Raw genomic sequence first — 26,921 nt, 5'->3', positions numbered from 1 at the left:
ACTTTTGTAATTACATCCTGTACATAATTTTTACCTACAACCTTCTTTTTTTAGCATATTTTATTATTTTGTTTGCGAACTGTAAAAAAATACATCTAAATCGTCGTGATCGTCAGTTTCGGACTTGTTTGTTGGCCTAAAATTGCAATTTCGGGAACAATTTTCAATGGAAACAAATATCCGAAATTCAAATTTACCGCCTATTTAAGGTTGGTAACGTAGTTGTCAGTTTCAAAAATTCCCTAACCTAATGTCAATTAAGTTTTCAATTCAAATGAAGTGAATTTGTCATAATGTAGATTTAATTCTTAAATCAATCTGATTTTAACGTAAGTTTTTTGCAATTTATTACGGATATCGTAAGATTTATTGATGCTTTTTTGGATAAATAAACCTTTTCTTTTTCTACCACAACCTCAAAATTTCCACAACTTTGTTTATTATAAACCTATTGGCCTTGTAAGTTTCTGTTTTATTTTACTTGCAAATGGAAAGGGAAAATGTAAAAAATCAACCAAATAGGAAACTTTAATTGCTATATCGGATTTTTAAGTGTATGGTTATTTTCCATTACGTTATAAATAAACTTTTTCCAAGACTGTCAATGGTCGACATTTTCGTTAAATTTTCAGTTGACCAGTGGCTGGAAAATGATTTTATGGGGATTAATTATGAAGCAGCACTTACCGAGCTTATTTTGAATTAAACACTCTTGGAATATGAATTACAATATTAATTTTTATTGTTTATTAGGTTGCTATCGCTATGATAGTCACCGTGCCCAAACCGTCTTGCTCCAAACACGGTTCAAACGATTTCAAATATAGATTAAATTGTTGTATATAACACATTTTTTTAAATTTTATTGCAGTTTTCAAGAAAATATTGTTTGCATCTCGATATTAGTGATACAAAAAAGTTTAAGTTAGTTTTAATAATGCCTCTTTCTACACGTTTTCCATAATCAGAAATATTTCCCAACTTAAAAAATCAACATTGATTTACGATAAATTCTTCATATACCTCGCCTGTCCACTAACAAATTTTCAACCTTCAAGGAATGCACCGGTTCGATATGCCTAGCGTACGGACTGGAATCATGCCAGTGCATACCCGCGGACAGCGACCCCAAGACCAAGGCGTGCGAGCTGTGCTGCAAGCTGCCGGGCGACAACCAGCCCTGCGTCTCCTCCTTCGAGTGGAACGAGAAGCCCTACGACATCCCCGACATGTTCGCCAAGCCCGGCACCCCGTGCAACAACTACATCGGCTACTGCGACGTGTTCCAGGTGTGCCGGGAGGTGGACCCCTCCGGACCCCTGGCCACCCTGAGGAAGCTGTTGCTCTCCGACGAGAGCATAGCCAGTTTCAAGAGGTGGATCATCGATTACTGGTACGCGGTGGCCGCCATAGTCGTGATGATCATCGCGTTGCTGGTAAGTGTAAGATGTAGTTGGTTGTATAATTTCGATACGGTTTGTTTTTTTTTTTTCGTTTTAAATCTTTTAATAATTTACTTTTCTTTCAACTATAGATTAAGATACTTCTAATTCTTTGCGGATGAGTAAGTTGATTTTCACAAGGTTGGGCTAAACGAAGTTCTGTGTAGGCTAGGGACTAGATTTATTTTAATGCAGAAACGTAGGAAAGCGTAAAAAGGCCATACATATTTATATTTTTTTTATCTACCAAATTTCCTGTTCATGAAATTCTATGTTTCAACCACTATTTTTAGTTTAATCTCAGGATTTCGTGTTTCAAATTACAAATTTTAAGTTTAATTTTGAAATTTCAAGTCCAAATATGAAATTTCAAGTTCAGTTGGAAATTTCCAGTTCAGTTTCAGAATTTTATGTTCAAATTTGAAATATCGCTTTCAAACTCCAAATTTTGTGTTTCAAACCTGAAATTTTGTATTCAGAATTAAACAAACTAAGAATTTTGACTTTAAAATGGTTTAAATTTAAAATTCCAAGTTCATACTTTGTATTTCAAATTCAATTCGAAATTTTGTGTTCCGATTCAGAATTTTATGTTCAAATTTGAATTTTCACTTTAAACCTCAAATTTTGTGTTTCAAACCTGAAATTTTGTATTGAGAATTAAACAAACTAAGAATTTTGACTTTAAAATGGTTTAAATTTTAAATTTCGCGTTTAATACAAGAAATTTTAAGCATAATCTCAGGATTTTATGTTTGAAATATATCAAAATTTCAAATTCAATTCGAAATTTTGTGTTCCGATTCAGAATTTTATGTTCAAATTTGAATTTTCACTTTAAACCTCAAATTTTGTGTTTCAAACCTGAAATTTTGTATTGAGAATTAAACAAACTAAGAATTTTGACTTTTAAATGGTTTAAATTTTAAATTTCGCGTTTAATACAAGAAATTTTAAGCATAATCTCAGGATTTTATGTTTGAAATATATCGAAATTTTAAATTCAAATCAAAATTACGCTTTCAAACACAAATTTTCAAGTTCAAACCCCAAATTTTGTGTTTCAAAACAGAAATTTCATGTTCGGAATTAAACAAACTATGAATTTTGACATTAAATTATGGTTAAAATTTTAAATTTCAGGTTTGAAACAGGAAATTTTTGACTTGAATGAAAATTCAAAATATCGCGTTCATACTTGAAATTCCATAGGTATTTTCACTCAAATCTTTTTTTTTTTAAAGGAAGTTGAAAGGCTCAAATCTTCAGGTGCAAATAAACTCGAAATTCCAAAAATTTCAACATTGAAATACCAAGTTTCATGTTTAAATAGGAAATTTCGAATTTGAAAGACAAAATTTCGACTTTCGTTTTAAAATTTTTGGTTTGAGTGAAAATTTTAAGTTCATACTTGAATGTTATGTCTTATATTCTAAATTTCTTGTTTCAAATTTGGTGCACAAAAAAAAATAAACAATTTATTGCCTTTTTACAACTTTCTTAAGAACGTAATTTTGCTTTATTTAAATGTATGAAGCTAATTTGAATTGATTTAAAAATTTTCTTCAAATTCTCATCAAATAAAGTCATGTATGTTTTTGATACCAAATTTCTAGGTACGTTTTTGCCAATGAATAAATTTTTTCAAAACAAATAAAAAATACAAGAAGGTAAAACTTGGAAATGCATAATTAATAAAAAAACAGTACCTCAGAAAACATTTTTTTAAATAATGTGAAGCTTCTCCGAGGCAGCTAGACCGCTTTTAAAAGTAACTCGAAAACCCAACACAATTTTAAAATTTTTTTCTTTAACTTGCATGTTTGTATGACAAAATCAAACACACGATTACGTTTTTCAGGCGCTCAGCATAAAGTACCTCGGCAAGCGCCATAGCAACAAGCTCAAGACCATCACGATAATGCACAAGCCCTCCAAGGAGGCAATACGGGTGCCGGCCGACGGCGAGGGCGTCACCGTCCATCCGGGCGTCCGATCCAAGGTTCCCTTGAAACGCAAGGTCCGCGACGGCAAGATCAAGAGGAAGCGGAAGGGCAAGGTCGAGTCCATCAACAACAACCTCAACAGCCCCAGCAAGACCAAGACGTCACCGAAGAAAAAGAAAAGGGTGTCGGCGGCCGTGGGCGCCGAGGAAACCAAGAAGAAACCCGTAGAGGCGACAGCAACGGACGTCCCGAAAGTGAAGAAGCCCTCGCCGGCAAAGAAGAAGAAGAAGAAAAAGGAGATCATCGACTACAGCAGCGTCCAGGCGGACATGGACGGCAAGAAGGGCGTGGGAGCGGCGGACGTCGTACACAACCCGTCGACGCCCGATACGGATCCCGTGGGCAAGGTGCAGAACTGGCTGATGAAGTCGCAGTACGCCCTGCCAAAGTCGAAGTCGACGCCCGTCGGCCTGACGGACAAGACGCGCAGGAGCCCCCACAAACGTCCCACGATCCGGCCGCGGACGGACAAGAGCAAGTCGCACAGCGTCGGGAACATCCCCGGCGAGAAGGACAGGGTGCGCCTGCAGGTGGTGTACAAGCCGCCGTTCAAGTTTAGTGTTAAGTTGCGTAAGCCCGAGAAGACTACGGCGGTGGTGGAACGTGCTCCGCAGAGGAAGCCGCCCAGGACAGGTGTGTTAGTGTGTACCGTGAAGGATGCAAAAGACGTGAAAGTGCAGCGGCCCGGCGGAGAGAAGGCGGCCGCGGAGGTTCCCAAGCCGCCGACGGAGCTCACCCTCGATATCGACTCCAACATCCATACCGTCCAGTCCGATTTGGAGGTGCTCCTGTCCGAGAACGAGTTTTTGTGCTCGGACAACTGACACGCTCCCTCGATACGTTTAAGGCTGTGGAGAAGACATTCCGCGCTCTTTGAGATGCTTTACCAATTTTTTCTGTCGTCGTGTCACGTCACTGCCAAAACTTTGTCAGTAATTCTATGCATTGGGTTAATTTTCTGGAATTTAATGCTCAAATTCATTGTTAATTTTTCATTCGGGCGTTCTGGAAATGATGTTTTGCTTTTCAACAACCAAAATCGTTTAAAAATTCTAAAAGTGACTTTTTATTGTCCAGGGTTGTACCACATCCATGCCAAAATCTGTTGTATAAATATTGAAATTACTGGATTTTTTTTTTAGTACAGTCGTAGACAAAAAAAAGGTTTCTTAACTAGGGAAAGTTTAAAAAAGTCCAAAATACCAAAACGAAAACAATTTTGGATGGAACATAGCGCAGCTGTGAACAAAAAAAAAGGTTTCTGATTTAAAATGATAAAGAATCCAAAAGTACCATAATGAGAAAACGGCAAAAAAAATTATAAAAGTAATTAAATAACAAATGTTTTGGGTAGGAAACTTTTTATTGTCCATATCTGTACCGTGTCTCTGCCAAAATCCATTTTACCGACTGTTATTGTTGAAAAAAACAAAATTTTAAATCAAACACCATAAAACTGCCACCATTTCAATTCCTCCGGTCATTTCAGAAACGGCCCGTACGAACACTTGATTTCATCCCCGTAGACGTACTTAAACGTGTTGCTGGCAAAGTTTTGTCAGACTCGACGAGTATCGCTGAAATCAAACGCTGACTTTGTTCTCAAATTTCCCTCGTCGGCGTTTGATTTTAGTGACCACGTATTAACCGCAGGTGATTTTTAATCTTAATTATCGTAACGTTAAAATAACACCGGAACCACAAAAACCGATGTCGTTCCCGCAGGAATAACCAAACATATCAGGAATTACAGTATTTTTACAGGACCACTAGCCGTACAGACGCGGACAACAAAAAGTTTCCACTTTGTTAAAGACTTGTTTGTTTCGTTACTTAAACCCTTTCGATTGTTTAAGTTGGGAACTTTTTTTGTCCGCAACTGTACGAAAAGGGACAATTTTGTCACACTTGAAAGTGTCTCGTTCCCCGAGCGATAGACAAAGGGTCGTTCAAATGTCTTGAGCTCGAAAGATCGAACAACGAAAGCAGCAACTCGGGATCTTGATTTCGTTCGGACATACTGGGCGTTTTTCGTTTCTGTTCGTTTCAGCTTATTTTTAATTTCTTGGTTTAGACAAAAATTTTGACGCCATTTTAAAAATGAAGCCCTAACATTCAGCTAGAGCAAAGTAGCAAATTTTTTCAAATTTTTACTTGTAAAAATCTAATAAGCGTGCCATGGAAGTAGGATATCAGTGAAAAAAATGCATGGCACACTAAATTGTACCAAGAAACAATTGAATTATATGTGTTTAAGGCTTATTGAACTAGAATCGGATGTTGTACAAAAATATCTCGCTAGACAGAAAAAAATTTCATAAATTTTAACAAAAATAAGTGAAAATAATTGTACAGCGTCATGGAAAACCGATCAAAACAGAAAATCACCTTAAAGACGTCAAGAAAAGCAAAAGTGACAAAAATCAATCCCGGTACGTTTGAACTACTTTTCGTCTATCTCCTCGGTAAACGCAAGGAACTTCACGGAAGTGTCGAAATGGCCCCCCAAGCGCGTTTACGGTGTTGTTCTAACGTTACCCCGCAGTCCCGTTTGTATAAAATAAATTATTATATATTTACATACACTTCATTATTGTACATAAAGTGCCGCTTGTATGGTATTTTTACAGTGCCGTTTTTGTACTGTGAGTCCGTACGTCGGACCGAAAAGGGTAAGATGAACCTTTTAACTTATAAGTAGCATATTGATAGCTCTCGTCTCATTCTTTTCGTCCTCGGGATACTATTGTGTCAAGTCGAAGGAGATGAAAAAAAAAAAAGATCAACATAGCGTGCCAAATGCGTGCTTTTATAATTAATAAATGATGTACTACTCAATATAGGATTTTAAAAGTCGAAAATGCTGAAAAGTGTACCTCAAAGTACTATTTTGTGTACCCTTCTTGTGTATCAATGTTCTTCCTTGAAACTCGAAAAAAAAAATAAAAATATATTTATGGTTGGACTAAAATCATTAATTTTTATCTATCGAGAAAAGAAACACTGTGAGAGCGTAGGAAAGTCTTCATGTTTTTTTTTATTTAATAAGTATCGAAGTCAGGATTGAAATTTTGAGTTGAAACTGAAATTTTTGTCTTTGAAACACGAAATTTTGAGTTCAAACTTAAAATCTTGAAATTTTGTGTTAAAACTTGAACTTTTCTGTTGTAAATTCAAAATTTCAATTTTAAAACGCGAAATTTCTAAATTAAACCCAAAATTTTAGTTTGAATATGGAATTTCCTATTTTGAAACAAAAATTTTGATTTCAAGCCAAAAATTTCGAGTTTAAATTCGAAATTTCTAGTGGATTTTTCAAATAGAAAATTTTGACCTTGAAATTCAAAATTTCCAAATTTGAAATTTAGTTAAATAAAAAAAAACAAAGCATTTCTAAGCTTTTGTGCAATATATTCATTTTACTAATTATTAACCATCTCAATTAATTTGTACTTACTTTTAATCATGTGAAATTAAATACATTTTTTAAAAATCCCTGTTCAGTTCTTTATCTAGTGTGTGTTTCTATGACAACAGTCTTTTGTTTCAATAAAAAAAGTTAACTCCATATGTCATTTTGAGGCACACACTTTCCCTGTATATTTTATTATTACTAAGAAAAAAAGTATGCCAGCAGTATAATTCTCGCGAATAAATGTTTTAAATACCGATATTAAAGTGTGAAGTGCACGTTTTTAATACAGACCGCGTATTCAGAGATTACAAGTAAGTACGCGATTTTGAGGTTAGGTTAAGTGTGATTCTTGTGATTTTTACAGGAAAGATGAATAAAAATGGAAATTCCAAGACTAAATATTGCATCCAATCAGAGAAACATCCCTTGCAGACCTCCCTAGGCCTTTGTTCACTCATGGAACACCAGAGTTTGGTGGATATTGCCATCTGTTGCGGTAACAATACCCTGCACGCACACAAGGTGGTTTTAGCCGCGAACAGCCCTTTATTTAGAGTAGGTAGGTGTTACTAGCTGCACTGTGTACTTTACATTATGTAATATTTCAGGAGGAACTCGAAAAAAATTCATGCATCGAACAGGTCATCATTTCCGGTTGCGACTTTTCCGTGATCAGGTCCATAGTGGAGTTCATGTATTGCGGGGAGACGACTGTATCCGAGGATTACATTAAGTACCTTGTTGCGGCCGCCAAGTTGTTTCAGATGAAGAGTTTGGAGAACCTTTCGTTAGAACGCACCGACTATCAGTTTACGGGTAGGTAAAATCCAGATTTAGTCTTCGATTTTGGTCGTGGACAATTTTTTTTTGTAAGACATGTACCTATAATCGTCGTGCAGACTTCATCTTGATATTTTGCCAAATTTTTAAAGTCGTTATTAGTTGACCGTAATTTGTTTTGAATCGAGAAAGGTTTTATATTAAAAAATTATTTTTTGTTTTACTGTTCGTCGTGAAATAGTCGTAAATCTCTTTGGCGAAATAAAATCTACTACAAAATTTAAATCGGAAAGTTGGTTTTGCTTTTTTAAATTAAAAAAAATTTTTTTTTTTGATGTTTACTTTGGTGGTTGTTATTTCACTTTTTAAATTTCTGTTGTAGTATTTGTCATTTGTTACGGTAATTTTGGGCCAATATAATGCATTTTTAAGAAAAAACACTTTAATTTACTGGTTTACGACTATATACGGGGTGTTTCATAATATTGGGAAAAAATGCATGTGGAGATTCCTTTGGAAAAAAATCTTTTGCCAAAGTTTCTTCACCAAATGGAGGGCTCAGAAGCCAATCAGTGTAAGTCACTGAATATAGAAAATGAGAAAATTGGCAATTTGTAAAACTTGTAATAATTATAGTCCACAGTACAGGCCCCCCCTGGAAAGTTGATTACCACATACTTTATAACTCCTGAGGAGCTTCGTTTTGACGAGTCTACCACATTTTTCATCTGTGACTTTTCTCGATTCCTCCGCTTTTCCACTCGGAAAAGTTCAAAAACATGGCAATTTCCCAGGGTCTTGAAAAGTCAAGACCACATCTTTTATTTTTAGCTTAAGTAACTGGAAATTTTGTTGCGAATGCCGATTTAAATTTGTCCGACAGAAATTCTTCCGACATTGACGTGTCTACCGGCCGAAACATGCCGAAATGACAGGGTATTGAAAATCACCACCACATAGGTAATTTTTAGTAAAATTAATTGTAAATAATTAATTCAGTCAAAAAGTATTGTTGTCTGACAAATTTCAAGCCGCATTTTTTCAGTCCGACAGCTGGAAATCGGAATTTTCACAGGGTATGAAAAATCGATTCGATCGATCGGGGGGGGGCCTGTACTGCGGTCTATTAATTTTATTTAGATATAACAATTCATACATCATCAACTTCAAAAGGAAATCTTCAATACGTAACTCAATTTGAAAAGTGACACACTGATTGGCTTCTGAGCCTTCCATAATGTTGAACATATTTTAGAAAATATGATTTTTTTTTATTTCAACATCCTGTATATCAAAAACAAAGTTATTTCAGACAAATGTTCATGGGAGTTGTTTATTCTTATTTTTTTACTAACATTTTTTTTTTTTGAGACGTCTGCTGACGATTACTGGCACGTCCAGATTAATTCACAAAATTGCAGCATGTAAAACGAAATGTGTTCCATCCTATTAAAAAAAAAAATCCTCATGTCCCGATCCTTGTAGGTGACGTCATCGTCCTGCCCAAACCGCAATTCCTATCGAAGAAACCGAAATACCCCACCTATCCCTTCAATGCAAACACCAGCCTGCCCCCCAACAACATCCTAAAGCCACTCAACTACACCGTAAACAACCTGTACAAGCCGCACAAGGTGAAACGGAAGTTCCGCTTGGAGGCCGAGCACCAGGCGTGCATAAAAGAGGCGCATGCCAGCCGATTGGCCATCGCCAACCTAAAAAAAGAGATCGCCTCGGCCCCCCAAGCCAACACGTTCATCATAGAGGAGACGTGCACGGAAACCACCGTCGAGAACTTCATACCTCACCCGGAGCAGTCCGGGTACGTCGAGGTGGACTATAATAACATCGACAACCAGGTGTTCGTCTCGCCCAACAATTTCAACCAGGAAACGAGTAAATCGGCCAATATGATACAGTTGGCCCTGCAGAATAATGGCCAGGCGCTGACCGCTGACAAGATAAAGCACATCCTGGGCAACGAGGTGCCGGCCAACGTGGAGATCATGTTCAAGACGAGCGACGGCAGTTTCGTGACGGTGACGGACGAGGTGCTGCAGAATCTTTCCACCAAGGAGGGGTTACAGTACCAGGTGGTGGACGAGAACGGGCAGGTGGGCGAGATACAGGAGTTGCAGGTCCTCGGGAGAGACGCCCTGGAAAAAATCAACAAAATAAACGCCCAGGACCTGCCGAAGGACCTCTCCAGTCACGGTTCCGACTTGTCCACCGTCACCAACCCGGAAGACTACATCAGCACCCACTTCCTCGAAGGATCTCAAATCGTCTTCAACACAAGCGAGAGTAACCCGACGGTGGTGGATCCCGTCTCCGTGGAGAATCCCAAGAACTTCACGGGCGGTCCGGTGTTCGAAACCGCCGACAAAGACATGGAGCTGTTGGCTTTAAACACTGAGGAACTGAAACCCACCTTCCCCGATGACAGCCAGATGAAGGTAAACGGTTTCTACGATTTCGGGGAGGACCTGAAACCGGCCGCGTCCCAGCTGGAGAACGACATGACGATCACGGTAGACGACAAGTACAGGCTGGGGGACCTGACGTCGCTGTCGCCCCGTAAAACGAGGTCCTCCCTCAAGTTCTCGCCCGACATGTTCTTCGCCGACATCCCCACCACCGGCGCCGATGCGGACACGGAGGAGTGTGACCAAAAGAAATTCTGCCCCGGCCGCAGGAAGAAGGCGGTGTAATTTTAATTGTTGGGTCTACTTTGTAAGTACACGTAGTTTTTGCATGTTCCTTTCCAGATTTTTGTGGTTTATGATAATAAATTTTTTAATTCCACTTAATTCATTGCTTGGGGTAGGTTTTAGAGTCGTTGTAAGATTAAACAATTGGTATATTTTATTTCTCGGTTGACGGTTTTAAACTTTGCCTATTATACACACTATTGTAGCTCTTGTTTTATGTAGATCTCCTCGAAATGACCATTTAATAAATCTATTTCAATTATATTTTGCTTTATTTATTTAAAAACAAATAAACTTTTTCTGTGCCGCAGAAATACCTGATTGTGGAAAAAAAGCAGCAATAAAATATGCTGAAAATAAATTAATTTTTACAGCCTATATTTCAAATATTTAATTTTGTTGTCAGTGCTTTGAAATAACGTAGAAATCATTGAACTTACGTACATCAGAAACAGTAATTGCTTTAAGAACAAACTAGTTTTAGGGCTCATAAGTCATTTTATGAGATTTTTTCTAGCTTCATTTTAATTTTTGTTGATAGGCAACATACTACTGTATGTTCCACAAAAATTGATAAAATTTTGTTTTCTCGCAGTAGCCTGTTTCATTTTAATTTTTGTTGGGTAGGCAACATACAATACACCTTTTTGTACTTGGTGCCGTACTTGATAAAAAAATGAAAGGTGTATTCTACGTGTCGTAACGAGTAGAGCGTTAAGAATATGATGGAATAGTTCAAACGTGTCAGTTTTAGTTGCAGACTACTATTCTACGTGTCGTAATATAGGGATGGTGTTAAAAATATGATGGAGTAGTTCAAATGTCTCAGTTTTAGTTGCAAACTCTTTTTCTACATATTAAAATTTAAAGCAACCGTTAACGACAATAATATTTTGCTAGACTGTAAAAAATACCACAAAGTAGTTCAAACGTCTCAGTTGTAGTTGCAAACTCATTTTCTACATATTAAAATTTAAAGCTACCGTTAACGACAATAATAATTTGCTATACTGTAAAAAATACCACAAAGTAGTTCAAACGTCTCAGTGTTAGTTGCAAACTGTTTTTCCACATATTAAAATTTAAAGCTACCGTTAACGACACTAGACTGTAAAAAAATACCAGAAAGTAGTTCAAACGTCTCAGTTTTAGTTGCAACCTCTTTCTACATATTAAAATTCAAAGCAACCGTTAACGACAATAATATTTTGCTAGACTGTATAAAATACCACAAAGTAGTTCAAACGTCTCAGTTTTAGTTGCAAACTCTTTCCACATATTAAAATTTAAAGCAACCGTTAACGACAATAATATTTTGCTAGACCGTAAAATATACCACAAAGTAGTTCAAACGTCTCAGTTTTAGTTGCAAACTGTTTTTCTACATATTAAAATTTAAAGCAACCGTTAACGACAATAATATTTTGCTAGACTGTAAAAAATACCACAAAGTAGTTTAACGACAATAATATTTTGCGAGACTATAAAATATACCACAAAGTAGTTCAAACGTCTCAGTTTTAGTTGTAAACTCTTTTTCTACATATTAAAATTTAAAACTACCATTAACGACAATAATATTTTGCCAGACTGTAAAAAATACCAGAAAGTAGTTCAAACGTCTCAGTATTTGTTGCAAACTGTTTCTCTACATATTAAAATTTAAAGCTACCGTCTACCGTTAACGACAATAATATTTTGCTAGACTGTAAAAAATACCACAAAGTAGTTCAAACGTCTCAGTTTTAGTTGCAAACTCTTTCTACATATTAAAATTTAAAGCAACTTTAACGACAATAATATTTTGCTAGACTGTATAAAATACCACAAAGTAGTTCAAACGTCTCAGTTTTAAGTAGTTCAAACGTCTCAGTTTTAGTTGCAGTGTACTATTCTACGAGTCGTAACATAGGGATTGTGTTAAAAATATGGAGTAGTTCAAACGTCTAAGTCTTAGTTGCTAACTCTTTTTCTACATATTAAAATTTAAATCAACCGTTAACGACAATAATATTTTGCTAGAATGTAAAAAATACCACAAAGTAGTTCAAACGTCTCTGTTTTAGGTGCAAACTGTTTTTCCACATATTAAAATATAAAACTACCGTTAACGACAATAATATTTTGCTAGACTGTAAAAAATACCACAAAGTAGTTCAAACGTCTCAGTTTTAGTTGCGGTGTACTATTCCACGTGTTAAGAATATGATGGAATAGTTCAAATGTTTCAGTTGCAGACTACTATTCTACGTGTCGTAACATAGGGATGGTGCTAAAAATATGATGGAGTAGTTCAAACGTCTCAGTTGTGGTTGCACTCATTTTCTACATATTAAAATTTAAAGCTACCGTTAACGACAATAATATTTTGCTATACTGTAAAAAATACCACAACGTAGTTCAAACGTCTCAGTTTCAGTTGCAAACTGTTTTTCTACATTTTAAAATTTAAAACTACCGTTAACGACAATAATATTTTGCTANAACCGTCATCTCTTTCTAACTCATTGCATTTCCCATAAGAAAATAAGAGGCAAATTTAAAATTGTCACTTTTCTTGTACCACGCTCCTTTTAACATTAAATAATAAATTTAATCAGTTATGATTATGGTTAATTAACAGGTATTTTGAGTCTAAAATGTTACCTTTATATACAAACTGAACCTTTACATTGGAATTTGGAAATAAAAGGATGAAATGTGAAATTGTCTTGAATACACATCACGATCGGTCATCATTTTTGACGTTTCGTTACATAATTAACCTAAAATTTGTGTTAATTTTATTACAGATATCTATTAATATCCATAAACCCTAATGAAATGAAGAGGGGAAGTGAATATATAAACAATTTAGACCTATCTTAATATTCTCTTGGCTCCAAAATAAAAACTGTGTACAGTTTATATGATATTGTATCTGCTTTTGTCTAGTTAAATTTCAAATAACTTACTAAAGTACTTTATAATAGGCTGCAACATAATTTATTTTTAGTACCAACTAAAGTTTTACAGTTAATGTTCCGAATTAAAAAATTCCTAAGTTTTTACAAGGAAAATACCTATACAGTAGTTTTTAGTTTTGAAAAAGTTTTTTTCGGTGTTCGGAGTTAAACGGACTATATTAAAATTTAAAGCAACCGTTAACGACAATAATATTTTGCTAGACTAAAAAATACCACAAAGTAGTTCAAACGTCTCAGTTTTAGTTGCAAACTGTTTTTCTACATATTAAAATTTAAAGCTACCGTTAACGACAATAATATTTTGCTAGACTGTAAAAAAATACCACAAAGTAGTTCAAACGTCTCAGTTTTAGTTGCAAACTGTTTTTAATTTGCACATTGCATTTAAATAAACAACAACAATAACTAAATAAACATTTACTGAAATTACAAGTCTAAAACCAAAGATCGCCCCCGTCGTCTTCTTCCTGCATCGTTTNATACCACAAAGTAGTTCAAACGTCTCAGTTTTAGTTGCAAACTGTTTTTAATTTGCACATTGCATTTTAAATAAACAACAACAATAACTAAATAAACATTTACTGAAATTACAAGTCTAAAACCAAAGATCGCCCCCGTCGTCTTCTTCCTGCATCGTTTCCCGAGGAACGGTCGTGCCCTCGTCTTCGCTTTCGCTGACTGCCAGATCGTCTTGTATTTTCATATCCGCATCTTCGACCTTACGCAGCGGTAATCCCGTCATTAAAAAGTCCGACGGGTCGTAATTTGGATCAACGTCCATACTTTCATCTGAAAAGAAAATAAAAGCCAATAATACGGTACAAAAATACACGAAAAGGTTATTAAAATTATACAGGGTCATCCAAAAGTCCCGGTGCGGCAGAACTTTCGAAGAACGCATTTTGGGAAAAAATATCTCGGACAAAAGTGTAAGGATTTTTCCCTGGCTATCTGGATTTGACCTCGACTTTGATCTTCAAGGTCATTTGAAGGTCAAGTTAAGTAGCGACTAGGCAACCAGCAATACATTTTTAGAGATTTTATTACACAGTTTGTCTAAATGTGTACAAATAACGGACTTTCCCCCATTCTAACGCAGATTTTCTATAAAATGGAGTTGGTTTGAATCTCAAATTACTTTTTGTTGTAAAGAAATTTGTATTTCGGCACTTTTGAAAACGCGGAATCGCATTTTACAAATTTCTTTACACCAAAAAGTATTAAGAGTTTCAAACCTACTCCATTTTATAGAAAATCTGCATTAAAATGGGGGAAAGTCGGTTATTTGTGCATTAATTCATATTTAGACAAACCGTGGTATAAAATCTATAAAAATGTATTGCTGGTTGCCTAGTCGCTGTCAAACGCTCCGAGTATGACCTTTGTGGCTTACGTTTGACATTTTTTTTGCTCATCCTTACAATTTTAAAATCCTATTTACCTTTCGACACCACTAAATCGTCTAAAACCGACGAAAAAAAAAAAAATAAAAATGATCCCCCATTCAAAGTTACGCCCCGTATAAAACATTCTTTTCTGCTTACCCTTGTACACCAGTTCCTGGGCCTCGTCCTCGTTCTGCTGGTAGTACCCCATGGTACCCAGCTGCACCATGGCCTCGGCGGCCTGCTGGCTGTCGTCGTCCGCCCCCTCCCCCTCCATGGGCAGTTCGGCGGATATCAGGATGCCCTTCTGGTCATCCTCGAACTCGTTGAGGGGCACCTCGTCGAGTTCCTCCTCGCTGGAGAACTGCAGGTCTTCCTCGAGGGTGTGCGCCTCCTCCTTCTTGAACTTCTTCTTGGAACGGGGCGGTTGCAGGATCACGCTCTCGTCAATACCCTGGACGCCCTCCCCCTCCACGTCGATCAGGTCGTACTCGTCCATCTGGGACTTCACCGAGGAGAGGTGGTCGGGGGAGCTCGACTGGCTCTGGGAAATTAACAAAAGTCGAGTTCGTTCGTAAGATGCTTCGCGACGATGTACTTACGATCCTGTCGGGTTCCACGATGGTGTAATTCTCGTCGTCGCCTCCCATCCAGGTCTGGTCGTCGTCCTGCATGGCCCTCTCTTGGGCCAGTAGGAGCTTGTTTTCCAACGGGGTCAAGTGCTCGTCGAACTGAAAGGAAAAAATGTAAGAACTTTTGTGGACATAGTGTGTTAAATACAGGGTGGGCACATGAAAACGAAACAGAGTCATTTTCGGGAACTGCGTCGGGATTGTAGAAAAACGCTACTCGTTACGACACGTGAAATAGTCTGCAATTAAAACTGAGGACGTTTGAACTAATCCATTATATTTTTAACACCTTACCCGTATTACGACACGTAGAATAGTACACTGCAACCAAAGCTGAGACGTTTGAACTACTTCGTGATACTTTTTAACCCTGGCAAAATATTATTGTCGTTAACGGTAGCTTTTAATCTAAAATCGACGGGTCTGAGCGTTTTTCTACAATCCCGACGCAGTTCCCGAAAATGGCTCCGTTTTGTTTTCATTTGGCCACCCTGTATATTTCAATTGTAGAAATTTTACGAACGTTAATTTTTTGATATCTTCAAATTGTTGTGGACGTTAATTTCGTGTTTCCCCGAAAATCCTTACTTTGTCTAGAGTTTCCTTACAAGCGATCACAAGTTGTTCGGCTTTTTCCGTGAAGGGCGAGTCCTTGCCGTTGTACAATATACAATTCTCCAAAATCTGCTCGATGTCGGCCAAGAACTCGTGCCGGCTGTGGTATTTGTGAGCTGTAAATACACCGAACATCAAAAAAAAATTTTAATTCCGTCTTTTAAAAAACGGACAGTAAAAACGCTATTAGCGAAACCTCTACCTGCGATTTTCTTAGAAACGGTCTCCAAATCCATCGGCCTCTTCACGATACTGTAGTAATCCTTAACGAGCTTCTTGTTGACGGGCTTGAGAAACGGCCACGACTCGGACATCGTCTTCAGTTTCGTGTTGACGACGCACTCCAGGATAAACGTTAACGCGACCTGATCGTTGTCGTCTAATAACGGGTTGATGGCCTTTTCCAGCCTCATCAGTCTGTCCTCCTTCTCTCCTAACCTCTCCACGCACTTGTTCAACATCCGCTGGGCGGCGACCGTCAGGCTGCTCTTAGGGCCTAAAAAAAAAAAAGTTTTCCGTTACCGGCGAAAGTTTTTTTCAAAAATAATAATATTTACCGTTGTAGAGATTGGAGTTTTCGACGATTTGGTTCACGTCCGCCAAAAACTCCTCCCGGCTTTGGTACTTTTTCTGCCTCAAGTTTTCACGTATCGTCTGAAGATCCATCGGCCTATGGACGATTCTATAGTAGTCCATCACCAACTGGAAATGTATCGTTCGTTCTTTATCACCGGCAAGCATGAATTTGTTAGATATGACCGCGATGCGAAAATGTAACATTGGCAACTCTCACCACACAAGAATATCTTTCCTAACGACTCACCTTCGGATTAACGGGGAAGAGAAACGGCTGCACGTCGGGCATGTCCCGCATCTCGTTGAGTATATTCTCGAGAATGGTCGACAAGACCACCACGGGATCGGTCCTCCTCCTGTTCGCCGGCCTGTTATGCTTCTTCAGATAATCGCAGTGCAAGTCGGAAACTCCCCTCCGCCTCTTCTTGCCCGAACCCAAAACGTCCTTGGGCACCTTCAACATGAGGCTCTTCCGTTTTATCTCTTCGGCGTGCTGAAAGTCGTAGCAAGATTACGTAACGTTTTTTTTTTATTCTCGACGTTTACCTTCAACAGCTTGCCCGACAATTTCACTTTGGTACCGTCCACGTTGACCAAATCCTCGTCGTCCGTGTTCAGTTGCTTCTCGATATCCTCTTCTTGTTCCTCCGTCATCGCCACGTTCATGGGGGCGTTAGTTCCGCCGCTGTTTTGGTACAACGGACAAGCCTTGTTTGTCCTAATTGAAAAAAAAAAAGATTTACATGCAGCATCCGCGTAAATCGAATCAAAACGATTCGGCGCAAGACGCTTTAAATGTTGGCGGAGAGGAATATTATTTAACGCACCTCATATGACCGACGTTTCCGCAGGCGCCGCACTTCAGTTTCAAGTCTGGTTTTAATTTCGTCTTCCTTCGGGATTTAGACGGGGAAGCATTTGAGTTTTTGCTTGATGCTGGGGTCACCGGTGTTGACGGTCCTAAGAAGGAAAGGATAAAACGTACCGTCAAAAGGTTCACAAAAAAATATTTGCATGAATCAAACTTTCACCTCGGCTAGTAATAAAAAACAATAAAAACAATGTGATTTTTTTTTTTTTAAATAGAAATCGAGTATTGGGACATTACAAAGAACAGAAAATATACCTATTTTATATTATTTTTGAAACACTTGAATGAAATTGTATTCCAGTAAAAACCACGCAGGAATTGCCAGTCAAATTGTTGAAAATAACTCATTTTTTTGCTAAAAGTTGTTACAAGACATGTAAAAATTAGGAAAAACTCCTTAGAATCGAATGAACTACTTTACCGCAGCAGCATTTTCAAAATGACGTCCAAAAGTTTGCAAAAATAGTTTTTTCATTTAAAAAAAGACAAAAATTGTAGAACTTTTATAACAAAAATGTTGAACCTGAATGCTGATGATGGTCCTGGAGAGACAAAACATTACGTGTAAAAACTGACTATGTCATTCGATAGAGGGCATGAGAAAATATTTCGAAAACTAATCATGTTAGCCTTGATTTTTTTAAGGCATAACGTCGGTCCCGTGATTACGCAACTTCGCCCCACTTAAACTACTTCGTACCTCTTACCGTTTCCGAAATCCCTGTAGTGAGAAGCGAATTTGTAACAGCTTGTATATCTTTAAAATGAAATAAGATTTTTTTACAAAACTTTCAGAATATGTAGTCCTTGACAAGTAGAATAAGTGTATTTTCGTAAAATTGCAAAATGTTTGATAGTTTTTGCAAAAATTAAGTTTTCGAAAAAAACAAACATTTTTTTCAAGTTTCAATAAATCATACATTAATGCGCTTACGTGGTCCATCTTGGGCTTAAAATTCTTTCTTAGAGTTGTACTTTCCTGTGCAAATCGTGCGAGTATTGCAAAATAATTGGAAATATGGGAAAAAATCTACCGAATCTTTAACTTCTTTTTTCCGGTAGAAAAATGTAGATCTTTTTCTTACAATTGAAATTTAATCGGAATGGCATTATTGCCATTTGAAAGTAGACATTTTTTCACGAATTTAAAAAAAAATTTATCCTGCGACCAACAGGAGCCCACAAAATTTTTTTTTTTTTCAAAAAAATCTGTAGATTTCGGTAAATTTATCGCATACTTCCAATTATTTTGTAATACGCGCACGATTTGCAATGGAACGTACAACTCTTAAAGAAAATTTTTTTCGAGAAACTATTTTGAATTTTCGCAAAAACTTATTCTACTCACATATTCCGAGTTTCAAAAAAAAATCTTTTTCATTTTAAAGCTGTAAAAATAAAATAGAAAATGCGATTTTTTATTTTTAGCCGGGCTCAAAGCTTTTGTTAGAAAAAGTTACTTTTGTCTAAACCATTTTTTTCTAAAATGTGTAGTTTTTTTTTTTTTAAATGAAAGAAACCGGTTTTTGCGAACTTTGGATGCCATTTTGAATATGGAGACCTAATATTCAGCTGGAAAAAAGTAGTTCATTCAATTCTATGGAATTTTTCCAAATTTTTAAGCATCTTTTTTTACTGAAATAAATTTTGGCACGTAAAAAGGTCAGTCTTAGAGGTCAAACGAGAAAATATAAAGGAGTAGTTCTCAAAATCATATTTTAACGCGTAGTCGTGCAACCCGTTATTAAATTTTGACACCCACAAAACGTAACATCCCGTACAGACCATAAAACGAGCGCAATACATCACGAAAACAAATATTTCCTTACCTTCGTTGGGATTCGGCAGCTTCTCCATGGTACCGGCGGGCGGCAGGTTGGGGGTGTGCGCCCTGTTCTGCCCGCTCATCCTCTCCTTCTCCTGGTTCCTCTTTATGCGTCTCAGCTGCTCCTGGATCCTGCGCTTCTCCCGCTTCATCTCCTCCTTCTGCGCCTCGTCCAACGTCGCAAACTGCCTGATGAAGGCCTCGTCTTTGGTCGTGCGGATCTTCACGTACGCGTCTATGACGGCCGCTTTCCTCACCAGCTCGAACCTCGTGAATTCCCGTCCCTCTGGGTTCCTGAACGTACGGGTGATCTTCAGGACGCGACCTACAAGTAAATCGTACAAATTTCGTCGTGTCCCCTGGATTTCACGAACATCTACCTTGCTGTGCGTAATTCTCCTCGTTTTCTTCCTCCCCCTTCTTTTTATCTTTGTTTCTTTCCTTTTCGCCGCCCTCCATGATCATCTTCCTCAGTTCTTGCCTCTCTTGTTCTTCCCTCTCCAACGACAACTGCGAGTAGATCAAACGTAACGATCCGTTTCGCGATTTCTCTCGAGCGTACCTACCTGCGTGCTGGTCTTTTTATTCGCCAGCATGTTTTCTATGTTCTTGCCCATCTCCTCGATGTCGTCGTCGCTCTCGTCCTCCGAACTCTCCCCTTCGTCGGTGCTGAGCACCTCGGCGCTCGCCAGGACGCGGTTCTGCAGGTCGAATATCCTCTGGCACTCCTCCTTGTATCGTTCCTGGTGCTCGGCGATGGAGAACCTGTTGCCCCTGGAGAACTTATCCATGCCCTCTTCCCCGGCCTTCGCTTTCTCCGTGGATAACGTCCTGACGACGTCGATGACCTCCCAACGGGACAGTTTCTTTATCTGAAATAAAGCGACAGTTTCAAAAACAACGTTTTCTCACTCGTTTCGATCATACCTCTTCTTCGGGTACGCCGAACTTCCTCAAGAGGGCCTTGGCGTTGTTGAGCGACAGCCGCCTCAGATCGGCGTCCGTTCCCGTCACCGTCCGCTTGGGCTGCGACTCCTGCTCCTCCTTGCTCTGGGTGGGCTTGTTCGGCACCCTGACGTAGCTGAAGCCCTCCCCGCAGCCGGTGGGATCCGCGGGACCCGTCAGCTGGAGTAGGCACTTTCCCTTCATGGCCTGGATGTACGCTCGGGTGGTATTCCAGGGCGCCACTTTCACCTCGTCGTCCATCTTCAGCTGCATCTCCTCATCGTCGTCCTCGGCCGGCGTGAAGAGGAACTTCTCCCCGTAACCCGCGTCCTAGTAAAAACGGCGTACGGTATAATCTCCGTGTGACGATAATTAAGGGACTGACCTTCAACCGTTGTTCTGCCGCTACCATGCTGAAGTAAGCGCAGCACTGTTCCGGGGACACCATCGCGCGGATTTCCTCCTCCGTTGGTAGGCGGAACTCGGGTTTGATCACCCACCAGTTGGAGTCCATTCCTGTGGGTCACGATTAGTTATAACCGGTTGCAGAGCGAGACGAAAAAAGCCGACGTATATCGACGCGGAAACCGTAAACGAGAAATCAAAAACTCTAAAACCAAAGTAAATGTAGCCACAATGTTGAAAGAAAACAGTTTTTTTTGTTTGAATATCAAATAAGATCAATTTAGATTTTTAGTTGTTTTTATCAATGCAATTCACAGCCAACTAGGACGCGTTTTTTAGACGTCAAAACAGCTAATTGACATTAGCGATTTTTTTTCCCAAAAAACAGATTTTTGGAAAGTTTCATCAAATTCGATACATCTTCAGACGAGCATTAGTTGGCCGTGTATTGCATTAATAAAATACAGCGGTGTCACTGCTAGATAGAGATTTTTTTTTATCCTACATTCTGTAGAAAAAATTTTTGAAATCGACCAAAAAAGTGCTCGCCTGAAGATGTATCGAATTTGACGAAACTTCGTAGTAAGACGCTTTAAGGCATGCTGATTGAGAATACGTAACAATCAGCCGTTTTGATGTCAAGAAAAATTGTCCTAGTTGGCCGTGAATTGCGTTAATAAAAACAGCAGTTTTTTGTGGCCCATATTTCGAAATAAAAATTTTTGAAATCGGCCAAAAAAACAATAGTTACAGGCTTGTCTCATATTTAAAGGCGACACCCTGTATGTTCTAATTTAAAAAATTCATTGGACAATACAATTCTCACATTTAAAAAAAAGTATTTTTCATTTTTCTCGATTTTCCTGATTCAAACTCGTCCACTATATTCAACTTATGCTCATTTGGCATTCACGCAAGCGTAAATTATTAGAAACAATTTTGCCATCTCTTGGTTAAACAAAAGACAAGTTTTACAAATTGAACCGTGGAATGAATTATCAGTGTTGCGGGAAACAACTACTCCGAGAGCTATATGACTTATGACCTAGTGCAACAGCTGTTGCACAATGCCGAAAAATAAATTCCACGATTGCAGCTGAAATTTTTAAAAAGTTCGAGAATTTCCCGTCACCCAGATCGACAACGCACCCCGTTTAATATGAGCGGATATAAAAGGGAAACACGCACTCCTACCTGTCCTCTTAAAATCGGCGCACAGCTTCAGCCTCTTCCTTATGCTGCTCTCCGAGTGAGAGGGGAACGCCCTCTTGATATCGTCCATTTTTATGCGTCGCGGGTTGTCCCGGCTCTTCCAAAATAAACGATAGATAAACACCTAAAAAGAAAAACCTCGATACAATTTATGAAAAGCCTTAAAAACACATTTATTTGAAAACAGAAACTTTCTCAAAATTGCAAATACCCGTTACAATTTTTTTTCAATTTAAATATGTTCCACACGGGCAGCGGTACATGTGAATGGACAAATTTTAAAATTTCCTCCTGTATTTAATAAAATGATTAAAAAAAAAATTGCAAAATGAAGATAAATATCCTAAAAAAGCTAAAAACAAAATAAAACGCTAAAAAATCGCAACGAAAAAAATTGTACCTGGAGAAAGTCCCTAACGAAATTGTTGGCCCTCTTGGAGTTGGGCCCGGGCACCTCGTAAAGGGGGCACTGTTGCCCCGCGCAGTACAAGGAGTCCATCTCCCTGATGTAATACTGTTGCCGGGTCCGTATTATAAGAAAATCGCTCTCCGGTATCGTATGTTCGTATATCGGGGCCCTACGATACGATTAAAAATTCAATTAACGGCAAGACTCCCGTAAACGAAACACAAACCCTTACCTATACATATTATTCTCGATGGCCTGAATGGACTGGCCGGGGTGCAGGATCCCCAGAAACGGCGACGTATGAGCGTACGCCGTCTCCCCGTACCGGTAGCTGGGTGGTCCGGAATCCTTGGCGGCCTTCCGCTTGTAGTAGTTTTTAATTTTAGAACACATACCGACCTAAGGACACAGAAATCAGGGAAAACGTCCAGTACGAGTGAACGGAACGTACCTGATTCATCAACGGGGGATGTTCCTCACAAAACTCTACGAGAATGATGTCCCCGTCGCGGCCCGTAAGGTCCTCCGCGGTCCTCATGAAGAACACGTCGCCGCCACCCGAAGCCATCCGTTCCGCCTCCCTTTGCTGCCAAACGAATAAAAAAAACAAGTATACGTTTATTATTAACGTTGGTAGTGACATTTTCTTACCTTCGCCTTTTTCTTGATGTGCTTGACGAGAGGCATGACGCTGTGCGGCCCGGGTTTGCAGAGGGGCCCGTGCGAGAACCTCTTTAATGGCGGCCGGTGGAAATTCCTCAGACGCACCGGGCCCATGTGGGTCTGTACGAACGGCGCCCTCAGCTCCACGACCGGAGTGGAATGCTGGATCAGGTTGGCGCCGCCCACCTTAAGCCTCAGAGTCGTTTCGGAGGTGCGTGGCTGGTAATAGCTATGAAAACAAAATTAGTTTTAGTTTTTTTATATTATGTTAAACTTTTTAGCTAAGATTAATAGTTTTTTTTACAATAACGCGTAGAACGAAAAATGACGAATTTTTGAAATACTTGTTGATAAAAAACATTGACGCTATACTTTTTTCATGACCCTTTTGCCGAGACGCCTCTTTTATTATCATTCCCAAGACTTTCCAACAATAAAATCACGCCCAATAATTAATAAATTTCAAAACGTTTCCTTTCCTGGTCTAATTGCAAATTCAAGTCCAAAGTGTGCAATTTGAAAAACAAATTCAAAATGTGAATAAGAAATTTTCAGTTTCAGTTCGGAATGTCGACTTCAAACAAAACGTTTTGTTCAAAGTCAAAATTTTGAGTTAATTTTTTTTTTTTAATTAAAATTTCCAATCAACGCCGAGTATTTTGGGTTTGAACACAAAATTTTGAAACGAATGTCAAAAAAATTAATGAAATACAAAATTTAATATTTAACAAATAAAATAAATATAAAAAAAACTCGTTCTGTATACCGCAATGTAAAAAAAAATATTTCTACTTACATATCGTTTGAAATGTTGAACGGATCCCGATCGGGAGACTTGGGAGGCGGAGGCGGAGTGTCTTCTTGCAAAACGTTAATAACTCCCGCTTTACCCAACAATATCTTGGATTTCTTCACGTGAGGGTGCGGAATCTTTACCTTCACCGGAGTGGCTTGTCCTACAAAATAAACCATAAGTAATTTTTTCCTCGACGAAAAAAATAAATTTACCTGCAACTTGTTTCGAGGGATCGATATCGTCGGGAATACCGAGAATAATATTCTCGTCGTTCGGATCCAACGTAAGGATGGACGGTTTCGGAACAGACTTCATATCCTCCGCGTCCCATATCACGTCGTCTTCCCACCTGCCATACACCAAATCCTCATTCTCCACGGGAAAAATCGAATACCAAGTGTCGTCCTGCTCCTGGTCCTGCCTCGGCTTATTCAATCTTTAAATTAACGAAAAAAAAAAAAATAAAACCTACAACCGTACAAGCACACGGTTTCGCTTACAATAATTGCGCCTTCGACTTCATGCCGGGCAACGGTGGGTTCGGCACCGGCTGCATCCGTACCGTCCCGCCCACTTTTCCTGGTTGACTGAAGGCCTGCGCCGTCCGATTTCCGCTGCTCGGCACCCAACCGGCTGCGTTTGTTTTGGAGTTCAATTTCTGCAACACCTGGGTTAGAGAAATAACAAAGCTGCAGTTTAAGCTGCATTTTAAGCCACCGTATCATCACCAAGAGGACTGTTATCTTTGACAAATTTAGACTTTGCAATGAACCCACACATTTTTAGGTTAAAAAATTCAGATTTCGATTTAGAGCAGCCTCTTTGACGCAAGCAAAAAAACAACAAAAACAACATTTGCTACACAGTAAAACGATCGAGATCGCATCGAAAAACACACGCATCGCAACGATAAGATATTCACCTTGTGTTTGATGTCGTTCCCGTCCCAGACGACGTCGTCCTCCCAGTGAAGTTGAGTGACCATTAAGAAGGCGTCGTCTGGTATGTCTTTGTCTTCGGTGGTATCGTCGAGATTATTGTTTTCTTTGTTCTCTTCTTCTGGCCTCTCTGGCGACTAAAAAAAAACGTATGTATAGTCCAGACGGTATCTGTTTCAGAGAGTCCATATTTGGGTGAATCGTATATCCACGGAGATTTTTGGCTTTATGGCTTTCAAATTTCACTAGGAATGAAAATTTTTCTATGCGCATAAAAAAACGGGGGCGTTTAAGGTTTCGGAATTTTAACATATTGTGCCGCCAAAAATTAAAAATATATAAAAATACTTTAAAATCATTCAAGTTTTTAATAAAAAGCGTTAACTATTTAAATTTACACGTTTCTAAAGGCCAAAAGGTTGCCTGCCTACATTTGATCCCCATTTAAAGCTACGCTCCTGCACATGTAAAAAAAAAAATATAGAAATTACATACCATTTCCTCTTTAACTTTGAACCCATAGTTAAAACCGTCTCCCGTTTCCGGAACCTCGAGCATATCGTACCAGATCTGCGCTGGCCCGAACCTCCAATCTGCCGCTTTCGGCCCAGTATCGTCTTTTTTCTCAGACTCCAGTTTGTTTTCTTCATTATGTGCCTCCACCGGTTTCAGGAATTTCTCCTATTACAAACAAAACCGTCACAAAAAACATTTTTAAACGCGTAATTCTCGGCACTTGCCTCATCATCGCTCTTAATCAACTGCGGGATCGGTTCCGCATAATCAAAGAACCAGCCTCGGTTTTTCGGCTTGTCATCGTCAGAATTCGAATCTGTATCGTGCTGGTTAGCGCTCTCTTTGTGTTTCCGTTTCTTCCTCTTCTTCCTCACGTTCTTCCAAATATTCGGCAAGCTACTAGGTTTGCCAGGTCCAAACAATCTAGAGAATCTTAGCACCTAAAAGATATTCACTAAGATCAGAATGGCTACATTTTAAGTTGTACCTTTCCATGTCGAAAATCTGGGAACAGCTCCGTTACATCCACGTTAGCATATTTCGAAGGCAACATAGCCGCCAGAGGCGTCTCTAGTTTCTTCTTTTCCGTATCTTCACATGTAGATTCTTTTTGCTCCTTACTAACAGGCGGTGGTGGTGGTGGAGGCATAAGTTCATCGTCTTTTTTGGAAACATTTTCATCATCAGCATCGTAATCCTCAGTGACTGTTCTGGGCTATAAAGTACATTGCTAGAGATCTTAACAAATGTGTTAAAAACGTAAATACCTCCTCTTCCGCCAACTCGGTGATGTCAAAGAAATCAACTGCCGATGGAGACTTACTGTCAACTGCAATGAGAGTCAACAAAAAGAACGTTACAACAAATGCTGCTTTACTTACCGTTAAAATTATCTAGATTTTGAGAATGATACCCTTCACTTTTAATTTCAATTTCCTCCTGTTTTAATGAAACGTTGCTTTCGAAACTACTACTTTGTGAAGAATCGTAATCACTGTCGATCACCTCCTCCTTTATTTTCTCGTCACCAATCAGATCTTTTAAAATTGATCCAAAGCCCAACCTAAAAAGGAGTATTTTTTCGCATTTCCTACAATATTGATAATAACAAACCACTTACTTTCCCAGAGAAGCAAGATGTTTCTGAGACTCCGAATCGAATACATCACTTTCAAGTTTACCGGATTCATCGATGTTACCAAATAGAAATCCAGTAAGATTGACGCAGTCCTCACTACTGTAGGTTTCATCCTCGCTATCGGCCATCGTTGATGATATTAAAAATAATTTATGCTCTAGCACTTAAAATTATGTAAATGTTCGGAAATTTAATATTACATATGTATACTTCATAAAATTATACAACTCTATACTTCCTTATAGTTTACAACAGTAAATATTAAATGTTTATGATGTATATAACGCGTATTTATTTGTAATTAACTGTTTAAACTTTTCTTGAAGACTGGTTTTTTCTTCGTTTAATAACAAAAAATTCGCCATTCCCTATCAAAAACAAACAATTGACAGTATGAAGCAGGCATGCAACCTAGGAAAAAAAATGTTTTTTGTTGTAGTCCTGTTTTCGCGAAGTGCATACTTCCTTTACTAGTATTAAGTAAATATATTACTATTTTCATTAAAAAAAAATGATAATCACATATTTTCATATAAAATGAAAACAGTACTTACAAATGCCAATTAATTTATGAATTTTCAAAATTACTTGTCTTGCCACAATAGAGAACTTCTATTCCATCGAAAATACGATCTCGAAAAATAGCCCAACTAAAATCTGGTATTAATGTTCTAT

General features: G+C 38.4%; 3 protein-coding genes across 4 annotated transcripts in view; 2 read left to right on the top strand and 1 right to left on the bottom strand.

The window, feature by feature from the left end:
* LOC108903817 (disintegrin and metalloproteinase domain-containing protein 10) overlaps positions 1-6,215 on the top strand; it is a 162,618-nt gene extending 156,403 nt beyond the window's left edge. Inside the window, exons 12-13 of the mRNA XM_018706119.1 lie at positions 1,059-1,436; positions 3,304-6,215. Of these exons, the coding sequence (XP_018561635.1) occupies positions 1,059-1,436; positions 3,304-4,272 (1,347 nt within the window). The 3' untranslated portion in view covers positions 4,273-6,215. The remainder of the gene's footprint in view (positions 1-1,058; positions 1,437-3,303) is intronic.
* Positions 6,216-7,019: 804 nt separating this feature from the next.
* LOC108903788 lies at positions 7,020-10,577 on the top strand. The gene is made up of 4 exons (XM_018706085.1): positions 7,020-7,174; positions 7,228-7,418; positions 7,472-7,679; positions 9,129-10,577. The coding sequence occupies exons 2-4, from the start codon at positions 7,233-7,235 to the stop codon at positions 10,352-10,354; spliced, it is 1,620 nt and encodes a 539-aa protein (XP_018561601.1). The 5' UTR covers positions 7,020-7,174; positions 7,228-7,232; the 3' UTR covers positions 10,355-10,577.
* Positions 10,578-13,883: 3,306 nt separating this feature from the next.
* LOC108903827 (transcription initiation factor TFIID subunit 1) lies at positions 13,884-26,611 on the bottom strand. 2 transcript variants are annotated; one of them, XM_018706134.1, is made up of 29 exons: positions 26,229-26,611; positions 25,990-26,171; positions 25,876-25,937; positions 25,596-25,823; positions 25,333-25,548; positions 25,088-25,273; positions 24,577-24,729; positions 24,155-24,321; positions 23,867-24,090; positions 23,655-23,814; positions 22,847-23,087; positions 22,647-22,781; positions 22,428-22,594; positions 22,187-22,364; positions 21,769-21,910; positions 20,555-20,685; positions 20,152-20,499; positions 19,791-20,096; positions 19,605-19,734; positions 19,229-19,549; positions 17,356-17,488; positions 17,075-17,246; positions 16,776-17,021; positions 16,510-16,654; positions 16,155-16,448; positions 15,926-16,068; positions 15,308-15,436; positions 14,865-15,249; positions 13,884-14,109 (listed from the first exon to the last, which is right to left on the bottom strand). In XM_018706134.1, exons 1-29 carry the CDS (start codon positions 26,372-26,374, stop codon positions 13,916-13,918), a joined length of 5,664 nt encoding a protein of 1,887 aa, XP_018561650.1. In that variant the 5' UTR covers positions 26,375-26,611; the 3' UTR covers positions 13,884-13,915. The 2 variants fall into 2 exon arrangements, with proteins under 2 accessions (XP_018561650.1, XP_023310146.1); XM_023454378.1 differs by having other exon boundaries at positions 24,155-24,312.
* Between the last annotated feature and the right edge of the window lie 310 nt (positions 26,612-26,921).

This window comes from Anoplophora glabripennis, unplaced genomic scaffold (genome assembly GCF_000390285.2).
Source record: "Anoplophora glabripennis isolate ALB-LARVAE unplaced genomic scaffold, Agla_2.0 scaffold134, whole genome shotgun sequence".
Taxonomy (NCBI): Eukaryota; Metazoa; Arthropoda; class Insecta; order Coleoptera; family Cerambycidae; genus Anoplophora; species Anoplophora glabripennis.
Note: the sequence above shows the minus strand (reverse complement) of the source record. Positions and strands in the feature narration are given on the sequence as shown.